Source organism: Aspergillus neoniger (genome assembly GCF_003184625.1).
Source record: "Aspergillus neoniger CBS 115656 unplaced genomic scaffold BO87scaffold_26, whole genome shotgun sequence".
NCBI classification, from domain to species: Eukaryota; Fungi; Ascomycota; class Eurotiomycetes; order Eurotiales; family Aspergillaceae; genus Aspergillus; species Aspergillus neoniger.
Window position 1 is genome coordinate 434095 of NW_020291154.1, and position 14193 is coordinate 448287.

Below are 14193 nucleotides of genomic sequence, written 5' to 3' on the forward strand. Positions count from 1 at the left end.
CAGTCCTGCTCATATACCAACAACGATTTCAGCTCTGCTGACCCAATTCGACTATCTTGCGAGTATTGAAGGACATCTGGAATGTTTGCTAAACTGTGAAAGCCTATCTGATGCAATTGGGAGATTACGGTTGTCATTAGAGAGTACTGACTCTGGCCGCCAATAGCTGGTGCACGGTCGTTTCACTGTGTCGTTGATCTAGGATTTGATTGGGTTACAATCCATGCTCCAAGGCAGACTATTCGGGTGGGGGTGCTGCTAGGCACAACATCAATTCAGCCTTTGCGGGACCGATGGGGTAACCCGCGAGGCTGAGACGCTTAACTTGCGGGAGTACGGACGGTCGACCTCAGAACAATTGAAGATGAATCTCATACCTTTTCCACGACATAGGGTCATGGTTTTGTAACTATACTGTAAAGAGGTAGGTGTTTGCATTTCGAGGAGTTGAAAGACAAGTTCACTCTGCATTCCTTGTAAGAAAACTGGTCCAATTGTACTATGAAAGGGTTAAAGATACCCAATGCAAGCTAATCAACGAATGCAAGGCTGGTTGGCGCAGCACATGCAGCACATCACATGGTAACCCCTCTCCTCAGCCCCCGGGGAGGAGTTATAAGGGCCATCCTCCTCGCATTTGTTTTCTGTTCCCCACCCATCCCTTACGAACTTGGCTACCGTTACAATCCTTTCTCGGCCATCCAAGATCAGTTCTAAAACTCACTCAAATCCGTCCTCAACTCCAGCAAGTCACTCAACTCCGGCACCATGCCTTCTCTCGCGGACAAAGTCCAAACCGCCCAACTCACGCTTGGGTACACCTTCGATAACCCGACTATTGGAATGGGGGCGCTAGTCACCCCTGGGGTTGCCCTGCCCGGGCTGCCAACCCGCATGGATGGCCACAAGGAGCTTGCCCATGTTGGAGATGCCGTTCTCAAGTTGGCACTTACTTTGGATGGATACGAAGCCAAAAGAAGCAGAGGTAAGCCTCTTCTCTCCTCTTCGCCCAGAAAAGTATGCTCATCCTTTACATCAGAATATACGAGCAACATTCTGCAAACCAGAGCCAGCAACGTCAACCTTGCACTGGTTGGGCGTAGAATGGGTCTCGACAAACTGGTCATTGTCAATCCATCCCAGGCAGGCATGGTGTCGGACAAAGTGATGGCCAACACCGTCGAGGCTCTCATCGGAGCTGTCTATATGGATAGTAACTCGATTGACGCTGTGCGGCCTGTCTTGGCTGCTATGGGCCTTGACGTTCCCGCTTGAGCTCCATGACTTCGCATGAACTACCTATGCAAAGTGAAGTGATCTGGAAGCTAGTTACTTACTAGTGGGTCGTACAGAGGCCCTTCTGCATCAGTACCAGACCCCTGCAATGATTAGCTCCCCCCCCCCCCCCCAACCACCACTACGGGATAGCGAAACTTGAGCCACGCTTGCTATTTTTCGCTGATCCTGTTGTGGTGGAGGGGGAGCTGATCATAGACGGACTCCGATGACGAGTAGTTGGGGCTTTGTACGACCAACTGGCTGGGAACGGCCTCGGGGCCACGAGACATTGTCTTATGTGGTTCGACATGAACAGACTTGGAATTATAGTCCAAGCTTCTCCGAAAGATGGGGAAGGGAATGGTGGAAGGTTTCGATACGATTGTCTTTTTGTGATTGTTTGATGAGACGGCTGTGCTCCCAAATTCGTCATTCGTTGTGCAGTAGCAGTCTCAATATGATAAGCTCTTGGTGGAACTACACCGGGATCATTTTGTCCAGCTGGTAGAATTGTGTAGACTTGTACCTCCTGCTTCTAGAATTTCCGGTGGCCTGGGTAGTTGCAGCCTTCTTATCTCTGCGGGGCGGGAAGACAGCAGGAAAAATAAAAAGAGACAAAAAGATGGTCCCAGAGGGGCTCGAACCCTCGACTTTGACGTTATTAGCGTCACGCTCTAACCAACTGAGCTATGGGACCCGGCTGTTCAAGAAGGCCTGTTAAATTAGCTAAATAAACCAATTATCGTTTTAGCAGAAAAATCTTGCTTTGGTTCACTCATCGACCACAACCCTCATGGTGAGGAACAGGCAGAGTTACACTTATATCCTATTGGAGCCATAAGTATTTATCAACCCATTCCGCTCTTGAGCGGTAGTATGATACATATTCTGTTCAGGTCACATAGTTCCTACTACTAAGAAAATGTTTCACGATTGGTTTCGAGGTTAGTGTGTGTGGTACTAATATATATTGTATCTTCCCCTGCACTGCAAAATGGAATTTCAAATCAAGGTAGCACGACTTCTGTGTGGATCTAAATATTCTAACAAGTAGTGTAAGGGGCAGTTCATGAATCCCCATAATACTATCAAGGTAATAAATACTCACTCCGATTGACCATATGAAAATATTTCCACCGAGAAGTGCTCAGTGTAGCCATGAATCAATCCTGTGGCACAGCGGCAGCGATCCGAGCCTTCCGAGCATCGCCTGCAGCGAGTCTCACCGCCGGCCGATCCTCGATCAGCAACTGTTCTTTCCTCGCATCCAAACAGGATCTTTAGTTAGAACGTTGGTTGCTCCACTCCACCGCGATCGGATCAGCGTCCCCCAATCCCCCGGTTTCAATGTGAGACATCCCGATGATCGAAATCACAGAAGGGTATATAGACTATTGACAGCCACAATTTCTTGTCTATTCTTACACCTACTTACATGTGCCACTACTTTCATACACACAATAATGATACGATAACTTATATAGTGAATCGGTAAAACTATGTATATTTCCACGAATCCACCATGATCCGATGTATATATACAACAGTATCAACAAAGATGGAAACAAAACAGACAAGAAGGTCAAGAGGTATCTACATCCACATCGACATCCAACAACCGAAGAGAAAGAACATCACGTCTAGCTATAATCCACCTCAACCGTCAAGCGCACCGCACCCGACGACAAAGTACCACCAATGCCATCCACCGACGCCTCGGAGGAAGTGTACGCATTCACCACCGTCTCGGCGTCAGTAGTGATATACGAGCACTGCTTATCAGAGTACTGGCAAATACGCATACCCTGGACCGTCTGATCGGCATTCTGAGCCTGAATTGCAGACACATCCCAACCAGACCAGCCGCTGTTATCGGTATCTCCGAAGTCGAACTCGCCCCAGGTGCAGGAGTAACCGCCATAGGCATCAGTAGGGAGACTGTCGCCCTCCGCGGCACCCCATCCACCCTGGCTGTTCTCGTCGAAGGCAACGTACTTGGTCTCGCCCGCGCCGAGAGTGAAGTTCAACGCCGAGTGTCCGTACCATCCGTCCATCTTTCCATCCGGTCCGATCTTGTTCCAGAAGCTGACGAACCAGTCCTTGGTGTTGCTGCCTTCCATGCGGATGACGTACTTGTATTGCCAGGCCTCGCTGGCGCTGACTTCCTGGATGTTGCTGCCCCAGGGGTTGCCCACGTTGCCGCTGTAGGTGACGCCGCTGCTGCTGCTGTTGGTGCGCTCGCCGAATCCGGCAGTCGAGAAGACGCCGTTGGTGGGGGTCGCGGTCCAGGCCTCGCTGGCGGAGCTGCCGGTGCTGGTGGCGGCGGCGGTGGTGCTAGCAGCTGTCTGGGATGCGGCGGTGTGGGTCTTGGTGTTGGTGTAAGTGCTGGTGTGGGTGGTAGTGCTGGTTTGGTCGTCGCCCAAGCCCAGGCCCAGGGAGAGAGAGAGTCCCAGGCTGGCGCTGATGGCGAGGTCCTCGTCCAAGTCGACTTCCACGAAGGCTCCGGCGGTGGCGGCGTCGGTGGTGGTGGTGGTGGCTGCTGCCTCAGTAATGGTGCTGCTGGTAGTAGCGGCCTCGGCAGCTTCAGTGGGCTGGCCGTAGACGGTGGTGGTGAGGGTGACGTGCTCGATGTTGACGACGGTGTGCACCTCGACTTCGACGTCACGGGCGGCCACATGAGCCTCCTGGGCGTGGCCGTGACCGTGTTGACGGCGCTGGTGGCCGTGGGTGCGAGCCAGGGCCGATTCGGCGATGGCGGCACACAGAAGGAGTGACTTCCACTGCATGGTGGAGAAATGTTATGGTTCAGACCAGTGAGTCAATCAGTGAAATCTGTATCCGCTGGATAAGGGGGAGAAGAGTGGTCGTCCCCGGAATGAAGGAGTTGGATGGGTATTTAGAGTGTCTTTCTAACACCGCTATAACCAGGGTCCAAAAAGGAGTGACTGAATATTGCAAAGCAACAGCAATAAGGAAGGTGCTATGAAGGGTATAAAAACGGGGAGGGGCTGCAATAGAGCCGGGGCGACTTGGGTAGGTATATAGACGGACTGCGCCCTAACCGGCCCCCCGTTCTAGGCTGACTGTCTTTTCTCTCTCTGGGGAGATGGTGGGTTTGATGGAGGCCTCGATCAAGAGGAAGTGGAGACAGGCAGCGCAAAAGGAATCGTCAGCATTGGGCCAAGGCAGGCGCCGCCATGGTGGGAAAATTGACGAGTGTACTGGACTAGTGCCAGCACCTGTGCGCGTGGACTGGGCCAACTAAAAGAGAGAGAAGCCGAAGGTCAATAGCCCCGTTTAGGGCAGTGAAACGGAGGGCGGCGATGGTCTGAAACGCAAGACAGCCATGGCGAGCGAACGAGGATGCGTCGAATGCGGCGCGATGGACACTCCGTTGGCGGATGGGGCTTTTTGTAGATTCCGCCAGCCAATGTTGTTATTGTTTTTTTTACCTATTTTTTCTTATTTTGTTGATGGGGGTGCTCCACCATCCAGGTACGGCTCTGGCATGCCATCCCATCCTATCCATCCCCTCCATCCCATTCATCCAATCCTCTGTTTCTGCTCCCCACGTAATCCGGCCCCCTTGCGTCGTCAACCCGTGGTGCAGCAAGAAACTGCAGCGGACGGGCAGCAAGACTGGAAGACTGGACCGTCAGCTGGGAGGGCGCCATGTGGTCTGGTGGGTGGTTGCTCGGACGAATGGTAGCATTCCGGTACCTGTTTGTTGTATTTGGGGAAGTTTAATCCTGAACGCCACGATAGTGGTTCTAGGCTGTGGGTCAAAAGCATATACTGTGTACTACGGAAATACTGCTGGACACCAATTGTTAGATCACAAATGTGACAAGCACAATGGGAGTGCAGAAAAAAGAGAAGAAATTGCCTCCAAAATTTGATTGATAGAGAGGTAGAGAGTGTGTGACTGGATGCCGGGATCCGAGCAACATAGACTTTAGTCTAGGCAGAGAAATAAAACCGCCTGGGAGTGGAGAGATGAAGACGCAAGAATTGGCGCCGGGCGGAGTTAAGCATCGACTAGCGTTGGCTTAGTAGCGCAACTCCTTTCTCTCTCTGTCCAGAAGATTGATCGATCCCTCCCCTCCACGTGTATTATCTCTAGTCTTTGATGGTCCGACCGAGAGAGTGCCGATCGAGAGGATGAACACACAATCCACCTCAGGCAGCATTTTAACACCAACCGTAGAGAGGAAACATGATCGTCAGAATTTATTGACACCATAAAACAGCCATCTCTCCTCAAGAAGAAAACAAAAACCACAACTTCGCAGCAATAGACGCCACTGGCTGGCGCCTCACCGTCGGAGTGGGGCATCACTTACGTATGCCCTCGGCCACCACCACCAGAAAAAGCTAACAACTCAACGGCAAAAAAAGAAAAAAAGTTGGTAATAGTCCATCCAGCCCTCTTTCCCTCGAATCAGTTTCTTTGGCATCATCCCATCGTAGCTGACGACTTCCCACGGTTCGTTTGATTTACCTTATTTCTTGCCGTGGCTTGGCCCATGGATGAACTTCCGTCGTGGATAACGGAACGGACATCTCCCGCTCAGGAACAGGAAGCCTACGTATGGTTGTTAAATAGTTTGCTTGGCGGTAGTGCTTGCATACGCAAGTCAACACGGATGGACGCTGGTCGTAGGACTGTTTAGGGCTAGTTAAGGGCTAGTCGAGGGCGAGGCTTTTGGGGAAAGGATTGTGTTGTGTGTAGAGAGCATTACTCAGCGGCATTCTCGGCGCGGAACTAATCACAAACTAACCCTGTTTAGTTTATTCAGTTTGGTGTTTTTACCGAGGAAGAGTCATGCTTAGCCCTTTCACACTTCTAGATCACGCTCCATTCTATCCATTCACTTCTCCATAGATAACCCTGTATCCACTATTCTGATCAAGATGATTGAGTGATAATTATGTTACTATCTATTGGCGCTACACACACTAACTGTGTACCGCACAATATAAACACCGTGATATGTGGATGTGGGTGTGGCTCATTTGCCACATACCACGGATCCGACCTGTCCACGGAACCAGACAACACTGTCGGATCTTCCTAAAAGTGTCATCCGGATAACTATTTGCCTTCCACCTGGAAGCATAGACGGTGGAGTACGGAATTGATCTTTAATTTCCCATCTGCAGTTCAGTGTTTCTTGATTGGTTCACGACTCGCAACATAACACCAACACACGCTTGCATGTAAGATAGCGGCTCGCTCCGAGGTGGGATTTCTAGGCTATCTACCGATTCGGTACATTGAGTGGACATGTCATTTCATCTGCCGAGTCGATTCCTCTCACTGTAGGAAGTCTGCTTTCAATCTTTTGGGGGCTATACCGTATTGTGTTAATGGCGAGTTATACAGAGTTCTTCTGTTGAGTGTTGAATGTTGCTATCGGAGGGATTTGGTGCTAGCATACGGAGTTGAACAGTGGCAAAGCCTGGCGTTGGTTGTTTGGACGGCGATTCCTCCCTGGGCTTCGGTAGGGGCTTCAGGAATGGGCGACGGTGTGGTGGGTGTAGTTGGGAACGGAATTCTGATTGGCTAATTGTTCTTCGATGTTTGCTGGCATGCAGGTACCAACAATCTGCAAAAAGAGCTACAACTTTCAAGCCCTAAAACCACGCCACATGCATAAGGTTCATGGACTCATCATCCGGACATCTACACCGGTAGTCATTTCTTACTCCTCCCCTGCAACTCCCCGCCCATGACAGCTCAACTCTCCCACAACCACAGGTCCGTCTGCGATCCCTCGCGCTCTGCATCCAGCACCAAATTATTCGTATTCAATTGGTCCGCCGCCGTCAGCATGCAGTCCAGCGACAGCCCCAATCCCCGCCAATCAAGGGGTATCTCGTCATCTTGCTCCGAGATCTCATGTGGGGGCGGAATCCCCGATCCCCCTATTTCCCCAAGCAGCCCTGACCCCGAGGGCTGAACTGACTCGGTGAGTCGCTCCCGACCTTGGCTGGTAGGCGTGGCCAGGTGCGGCCGCGCGGTGTTATCATTTTCGATGTCGGTGGATCGACCCTGCCGTCGCATCAACGGTGCAATCAGCTCTTCCAGCAGCTCAACTTCGGACTTGCGAAGCTGCGCCACGCGGTTTCCTCGCTCGATCATCGCGTCAAGGAGGCTGTAGCCCATATCGCGGTAGCTCGGGTCGGGAAGTGTATCGGGGAGGATGGCGGAGATTACGGAAAGAATAAAGAAGGAGGAAAAGAGGTTTTCAAGGTCGAAGGGGAGAAAGGTTTCTAGACATCTATGTCTCAGTATAGAATGTGACTTTACTTGGAGGGGTCCCAACCTAGCAGGTTTTGGTCGCGCAATGCGGTAAGTATCCGCAAGGATTTTGTCGCGGAGTCGATGCACGCCTGAAGCAATGCTTGCACGGGCGGAGATAGAGTGCGGAACTCGGTACCTGCCTCGTAGCAGCCGAGGCGCTCCCATAGCAGGCTCAGGACAAGGGGTCTCGTTGTGACAATGATGCACTATGCTATTAGTCGCGATACACACTATGATGAGGGTGGCGCTTACAAGATGACAGGATAGGGTCAGGCGTGTGGTAACCCCAGATAGTGAGTCGACTGAGTTCGCAAAGCGATGCGAGAAGACCTCATCAAGCTCTCGCGATAGGGTGGTCATTTCTTGCAAGACCGATCGCACCTTGCGAAGAAAGACTCCTCCCAGTGTGCCATCGGCACTGTAGACAGCTACTGGATGTCAGCACTGTGATTACTAGGCGCCAAGTGACTTACTGTTCAACACGCGCGTTATAACTTGTGTGATCTTGACATGGAGGCTCAGGGTAGCTTCGTTGCGAGAAGATGTGCGCGGATCCCATAAGAGCGTGGTGATTTCGTCGTCCCGCACGGAGTTTGGGGACCCTATCAGTGCCGCAAATTTGCGGTCCAGGATATACACTGTCCACCAAATGTTGCTGCAGCGTTCGACTAATCTTCGTCCTAGTTGATTGACTGGAAGCGCCCGGTGGAACCCTTCAACCAATGCCATGCGCATCGAATGGCCAATCTACACGATCAGTCAGGGCAACGAAACGCTGTGCGAATACTCACATAGCAATAGGCAGTATCCCTCATATCCACCGAGTGAAAGTACAGCCCAATGAGAGCCAGTACTTCGATTGCAAGGGTCGGGTCCTGCCATAACCCAGTGATGTCCGGCAGCAATGACATTGCCCTCGAGAAATACTTGGTCCAGCTCGCCGTGTTCGCGTGGTTCCGTACTGGGTCCAGGAAGGCCTCTCCGAAGGCTAGGATGATGAGAAACTGCACGTACCACAGACGGCATTCTTGCACCTTGGCTGCCGCATCGTCGTAAAACTCATACATATGCCGATAGAACTCATCCTCATCATATAACCGATACAGGTGGGTGAAATGAAATTGCACGGTGCTCACCATGTACAATGCATGCTCCAGCGAGGGTAGACCGCTAATGTCAGGGGCCTCCTCCGAACTGGCGTGACGCCACTGTATTTGATATGCATCGCCATCGACCGCGAGAGGAATCGCCCGTGGGCTCTCTGGCGAGATATGTGCCTGTACAATGGTAAGGATGCGGCGGCTGAATGACCAGGTCGAAGTCGGCCCAAGAAACACTGCGCAGCGGTCAGCAATTTCCATACTAGGGAAACCAGAAAACCTACGCCATATTCGCTGTCGACGTCCGGTATGTTTGAGGTAGCCCGGGTTGATAAAAGGGTTGGAGGTGAAATGGTCATCCATTCGATGGGACTCAGTTGGATCGAGTGATGCCTCTCGGGGCAACTCCGATGCTCGCTCTGCACTGATTAGATAAGGATATGCAGCGCATGAAACGATCTCTCCCTCACCATAACTGGATTCATTTGTACTGTCAGTTGTCAAGGCTCGCCGGCGTTTGACCACTGGGGAAGAGTCACCGCTTCCTTCCAAAGCCTCCACTTTTCGCTTGAGGGAAAGAAATAGCCTAGACATATTAGAACCTTTCCTTGAGTCACAGCGATCATGATTCTCACTCTTCAGACACTACAATCTTGCGATCATCCTCGAAGACACAATCTTCACGACGCTGACAGCACTTGTCGCAGGGATGGATGCCAGAACATTTGACCTTGCGTGAGCGACAGCGTTGACAGCTGGTGGGGTTAGTGGGCATGAACTACTAGTAGTCTCAAGATCCGGGGAAAGAGATGGCCTTACGCATTACTGGTCCGCTTGGGACGCTGGGAATGGTCCATTGTCTCTGACTGGAAGTTCTCACCGACGTCAATCTTCCTCCCTAAAATACTAGCCTATGATCATGGAGTTGCTGCAATCTTTTCACTGGACTTGACGATGGAGAGAATGAAGCAGCCGGAATATGCTGGGACAAGTCAATTTCCCCACCAAACGGAGGCTGAGTAAGCGACCCCGCCCGTTATCGGCAGATAATAATATTATCAATCTTGTCACGATAGGGCCAAAAGATCGTCAAAGGATATTCCTTCAATATCTCTTGATAATAAAATGAAGAAGGTATATCTCTCTGGCTTCGGTATTCTCCACATGAAGTATTACCCCAAGTTATGTCCAATCCAGGGACTAAACAAGCTTGCTTGACGGGAACAAATTTGTGTGAGATAAAACCATGCCCCAATGAACTCTTTCACTAAGCTTTTTGTTTTGCTTTAAACTAAGGTTGCGCAGAGCTACCACCATATTTGGCTGAGAGCATGAACCCATCTTTCTGAGATTTGGGCCAGATGGTAGCAAAGCCTCTCGGTGCGGTCCTTTCACGACTTTAGCCTCTACGCGAGGCAGTTAAACGTAGCTAAACATTATAGTCTGTCTCTGGAGTAAATTCGTCTAGGACGACTCAATTGAATGCAACTTTTTTGGATTCAACAGATGAATAGCCACAGATGAATAGCCGCTTACCGCCCAAAATTTTCCAGATCACTTGGGGCGCGGACTTTCAGGCATGCGATTCCATCTGGATGGTAAAATAGTCGCCCGGAATGATGACAATACCCGATCTATGGCATTGATTGATCGATATACTAATCATATATTCTATTGGCAAACTGTGTCTCGGTTTGATAATTCTTACGACTTATTGAGCAGATGGGTGCGCATACCGGAACTGTTACCGTGGGAGAACCGGATGATATTCACCTTTCTCAAACGACTCTCTAACAGCCTTAGCAGCAAGCTCCCTTGGCTACGACAGGGATTTTACCATGTCAACAACTGAGATTTGTTCTAGAAGATTATGCCAGTGACTCACTTTGAATCAACCCGCATTCCGTAAGCACACTAAGGGCCAACCCTTGCAGTCCACATCAGCGCAGCCCAAAAGCACACAATAATCCAGGCGCGCCCACAGCATCGGACCATCCGTCGGACTCCAGGTAAAAAGTGGAGCAGGAGTTGCTTTCTTCTTTCTAAGCCTTGTTAAGCTTTCCTTGGTCTTTGTCTGACCGTGTTTAGCATCCACCTCTACCCAAAGAAGAAATGAGGGGCACAGTAGCACTATACCTAGTCAAGAAGGTCTATGAATCCCTGCATCTCTCAACCAATGAGTCGAGCAGAGATATAGTGCTCCCTGAAACAAGTACTGACTAGTATGACAACTATCCCTGATGTAACTTCTTGTATTCTTGTCTGATTCTCAGGTCTTTGTTTCCGGGTTTTGGAAACAAACCAGGACACTTCTGGTCAATCACAACAATGGAATAGAGGAAGCCTGGCTCTACAAATAGGTACTTCCTGGCGCTTGGTGAGTGCGATGTGAAGGCTCATACTGCACTTGGTGTATTATCCAGGTCTCTCACCATATAAACTTTTTACAATAAACAGGTCCTTCTGCGTACGCATTTCATAAGTGTTCTGCATAGGGCGTACACATGGGTTCGGACTCCGGGTAAATCGGCAAATGACTACATACAAGCTTATTTTCTCTCGGATTATAGCATCCCTTGTCAATGTACACGACAGGGGTATGAGAGTATTTTACAATGTTTCCTTTTAAAACTCCACTTTGATGCCTTTTTCCGAGTGGTCAAGCCTTGGACCCTAGTCGACTGTGAGTCAAATGCAGTCCTAAAGGTCCTCAAGCATCAGGGAGTATATCATGCCCTTCATGAATTATTTTTTTGTCTTGTATCTATTCATTCAAATGTCACCATCATTTGCCCTTTGTACGCCACCCTCGATCGTTCTTCCACCATGGCTTATACACAGAGCACCAGCAGAGAAGATAGGGGTCACGAGCAGGACTCAATAGAACTAGTGACGGTGATGGAACCTTCCCCGGATACTGCTGTATGTAAGACCGAAGATAGCACCGATGATGCGGACCCAGAGCCATCGACTGCTCGCCTAGTATTGGTTCTGTCAGGTCTCTGGGTAAGCAGTTTCTGTACACGCCATGATGAACAAAAGATCTACCCACTGATTCTGAACCTCGTGTCATCAGGTTGGGGTCTTGCTCAGTGCGTTGGGTAAGTACAAAATCTTCTTTTTCGCGCAACTTGCTGGCGAACATGCAGGTTTCTGACAAAGGATAGACTCAACCATGCTTGCCACAATTATTGAGGATATATGTAATGAATACGATGCTTTTTAATCGTATTCCTGGGTCGCTACCACATACCCCATAGGTCTCTCCATCTCGCAGCCATTCAGCGGACAACTGACCAACCTGTTGGGCCGACGATATGGCCTTGTACTTTGTCTCTCAGTCTTAGCCGTAGGACAGCTTCTGTGCGGACTGGCGCCCCGTTTGTCAGTCTTCTTGCTTGGACGGATCGTTCAGGGTCTTGGTGCAGGCTGCATCGGCACCATCACTGCTTTTGTCGAAACCGATCTAGTTTCCATGAGAAAACGGGCGCTGATTGAAGGGATTGGCAACATTACCTATGGTGTTACATTGGCCCTGGGCGGCGTCTACGGGGGTGGCGTCGCCAACGCCATTGGATGGAATGGGCATTCCGTATCCAAGTGCCCTTCATCATTCTCGACATCGCGATGGTGGCATTCTATCTCAACATCTCTCAGGGTAAAAGCCGTCCTATCAGACGCCCAGTTGACTACGTCGGCATGGTCGCTCTTCTTGTCGTCATTATCCTCTTTCAGTTCGGCATGAATGCTGGTGGTTTGGTTTTTGCCTGGAACAGCGCAGCGGTGCTAACCACCTTAATCCTTGCCGCGGTAGGATTCCTAGCATTCCTCTTTTGGGAATTCTATAAAGTCAAGAACCCTCATATTCCAGTTCGAGCCCTACTACAACGCACTGTGGCCGCGTCGCAACTGAGCTCATTCTTCTCCAACTTCGGCAACACTAGCATAATGTACTACGTGCCCGTGTACCTGGAGGTTCTTGGCCACTCCCCAGGCCAGAGCGGCCTACGATTCATTCCCTTGGCTCTCTGCTTTGCTTTTGGATCTTTCGCCGCTGGGCTCTTCGTCAAGGTCACAGCCAAGTACTACTACATCAACTTCCCCGTCCAAGCCTGCTCCGTCCTGGGCGCTGTCATGTTTTGTACCATGACCCAGACAACACCTTCTTGGGCGCCTTTCGTTTATCTCGGCATTTACGGTGCCGGGTCCGGCGGGGCGTACGTGACCAGACTCATGGGTCTCCTCACCTCGGCCGATAAGCAACATCTCGCCGTGGTGCAATCCTGTTCCTTCACTGTCCGCAACACTGGCACCACCATAGGTCAGACCATCTCCGCTGCTATCTTTCAGAACTTGTCAGTCAATTCCCTACGATCTCTTTTTCGAGGCCAGCCTGGTTTGGCTGATCGAATCTCGCACAACTACAATCGGCTCGACCTGCTGAGTGGTTCGGAGAAGCAGACCGCAATCTTCATCTATCTCCGTGCCGCACGTGGAGTGTTTTTCCTTGCCATGTCGGTTCTGGTTGCCGCTGCGGTGTCGGCCTTTGTTATGCAAAATAATGAGCTGGTTGATAGTCCGAGGGAGAGGCGGAGTGCTGAGGAGAAGGGAGAATTGAAGGAATTGAAGAAGGCGAAAGATGAAGAAGAAGCGCCGAACTGATTTGTGGCCAGCAGGTGGCTTGGATATACAATACAGCCACCGAATTAAAGTGGCTCCTGCTTGATCCATCGCTAGTTGTTTTCATGTTCCCCCGATCACAGAGTTCTTCGATCGGGTCCATTTGGTTTTTGGGGTGGTGGCTATCATCCCTGGCTTTCTCATTACGAAGAGTGCTTACTGTATAGGCACCTCAGTGTAAATATATACCAGTACAGTACTAGCTGTGGATAAATTCGCCATGTCATTAATTGCAAAGCAGGCCGTACATAAGCGAGAAGGTTTCTATGATAAGATAAATTACGGGGGAAATGATATATGCTATGCTCAGAGTGTCAAAATTCCATCACTGATGAAATCCAAGCCAGCATCAGGTGGAAGGTGGATGGCCGATTAGGTATATTCAATGGCAGCCTTAATATAACACAAAATGGTTAATATTATTCATCCACGGCAAGATGGCCGAGTTGGTCCAAGGCGTCAGGTTAAGGTCCACCTTAATACCCAGCTTCACAGCTTCCTGATCATCGTAAGATGGCGTGGGTTCGAATCCCACTCTTGTCATTCCTTTTTTGCGCCTCCGCATATCATTGCAGACCTTTTCGTCGGTCCGCATTAAGTCCAACAACAAATCTTATTCTATTTTATTCTATCCTTTGCTTTTTTCTAGTTCTTTCGATCATTCACTACTCTCATGCTTTTGAATTATGCTCATCTTAACTTTCCCGTTTTCATCCTATCCCTTTGTGTTTCCAAACCAACTACTATAACCAAACCCAAATATCCTCATCCCCTGAGATAACCAACATGTGCGGAGTACAAACAACCTTGCCGGTCATGCTTCTACTT

At 50.1% G+C, this 14193-nt stretch overlaps 4 protein-coding genes and 2 non-coding genes across 6 annotated transcripts; 3 read left to right on the top strand and 3 right to left on the bottom strand.

The window, feature by feature from the left end:
- The first annotated feature begins 584 nt into the window (after positions 1 to 584).
- Positions 585 to 1409, top strand: BO87DRAFT_378658 (ribonuclease III domain-containing protein). The gene is made up of 2 exons (XM_025623850.1): positions 585 to 985; positions 1040 to 1409. Exons 1-2 carry the CDS (start codon positions 769 to 771, stop codon positions 1273 to 1275), a joined length of 453 nt encoding a protein of 150 aa, XP_025477498.1. The 5' UTR covers positions 585 to 768; the 3' UTR covers positions 1276 to 1409.
- Positions 1410 to 1901: 492 nt separating this feature from the next.
- BO87DRAFT_t187 lies at positions 1902 to 1975 on the bottom strand. The gene has a single exon. It is a non-coding gene; the product is annotated as a tRNA-Ile (tRNA).
- A 943-nt stretch (positions 1976 to 2918) lies between these two features.
- Positions 2919 to 4064, bottom strand: BO87DRAFT_314015 (putative allergen Asp F4-like; the record flags this gene model as incomplete). The annotated part of the gene is made up of 1 exon (XM_025619641.1): positions 2919 to 4064. The coding sequence occupies one exon, from the start codon at positions 4062 to 4064 to the stop codon at positions 2919 to 2921; it is 1146 nt and encodes a 381-aa protein (XP_025477499.1).
- A 2911-nt stretch (positions 4065 to 6975) lies between these two features.
- BO87DRAFT_339678 (putative C6 transcription factor) lies at positions 6976 to 9615 on the bottom strand. The gene is made up of 9 exons (XM_025620632.1): positions 9505 to 9615; positions 9321 to 9440; positions 9156 to 9271; positions 8970 to 9104; positions 8377 to 8921; positions 8059 to 8332; positions 7838 to 8013; positions 7608 to 7791; positions 6976 to 7554 (listed from the first exon to the last, which is right to left on the bottom strand). Exons 1-9 carry the CDS (start codon positions 9540 to 9542, stop codon positions 7019 to 7021), a joined length of 2124 nt encoding a protein of 707 aa, XP_025477500.1. The 5' UTR covers positions 9543 to 9615; the 3' UTR covers positions 6976 to 7018.
- Positions 9616 to 11511: 1896 nt separating this feature from the next.
- On the top strand, positions 11512 to 13544 carry BO87DRAFT_408606 (multidrug resistance protein fnx1; the record flags this gene model as incomplete). Its single annotated transcript, XM_025626167.1, has 4 exons — positions 11512 to 11704; positions 11853 to 11888; positions 11946 to 12239; positions 12287 to 13544. The coding sequence occupies 4 exons, from the start codon at positions 11512 to 11514 to the stop codon at positions 13345 to 13347; spliced, it is 1584 nt and encodes a 527-aa protein (XP_025477501.1). The 3' UTR covers positions 13348 to 13544.
- A 252-nt stretch (positions 13545 to 13796) lies between these two features.
- On the top strand, positions 13797 to 13908 carry BO87DRAFT_t184. The gene has a single exon. It is a non-coding gene; the product is annotated as a tRNA-Leu (tRNA).
- The last annotated feature ends 285 nt before the right edge of the window (positions 13909 to 14193 follow it).

Coding starts and splice junctions, on each gene's coding strand:
- BO87DRAFT_378658 (XM_025623850.1), top strand. CDS start 769: ATGCCTTCTCTCGCGGACAAAGTCCAAACCGCCCAACTCACGCTTGGG. Junction 986..1,039: donor CGAAGCCAAAAGAAGCAGAG/GTAAGCCTCTTC, acceptor CCTTTACATCAG/AATATACGAGCAACATTCTG.
- BO87DRAFT_339678 (XM_025620632.1), bottom strand. CDS start 9,542: ATGGACCATTCCCAGCGTCCCAAGCGGACCAGTAATGC. Junction 9,441..9,504: donor CCCAAGCGGACCAGTAATGC/GTAAGGCCATCT, acceptor TAACCCCACCAG/CTGTCAACGCTGTCGCTCAC. Junction 9,272..9,320: donor AAGATTGTAGTGTCTGAAGA/GTGAGAATCATG, acceptor TAATATGTCTAG/GCTATTTCTTTCCCTCAAGC.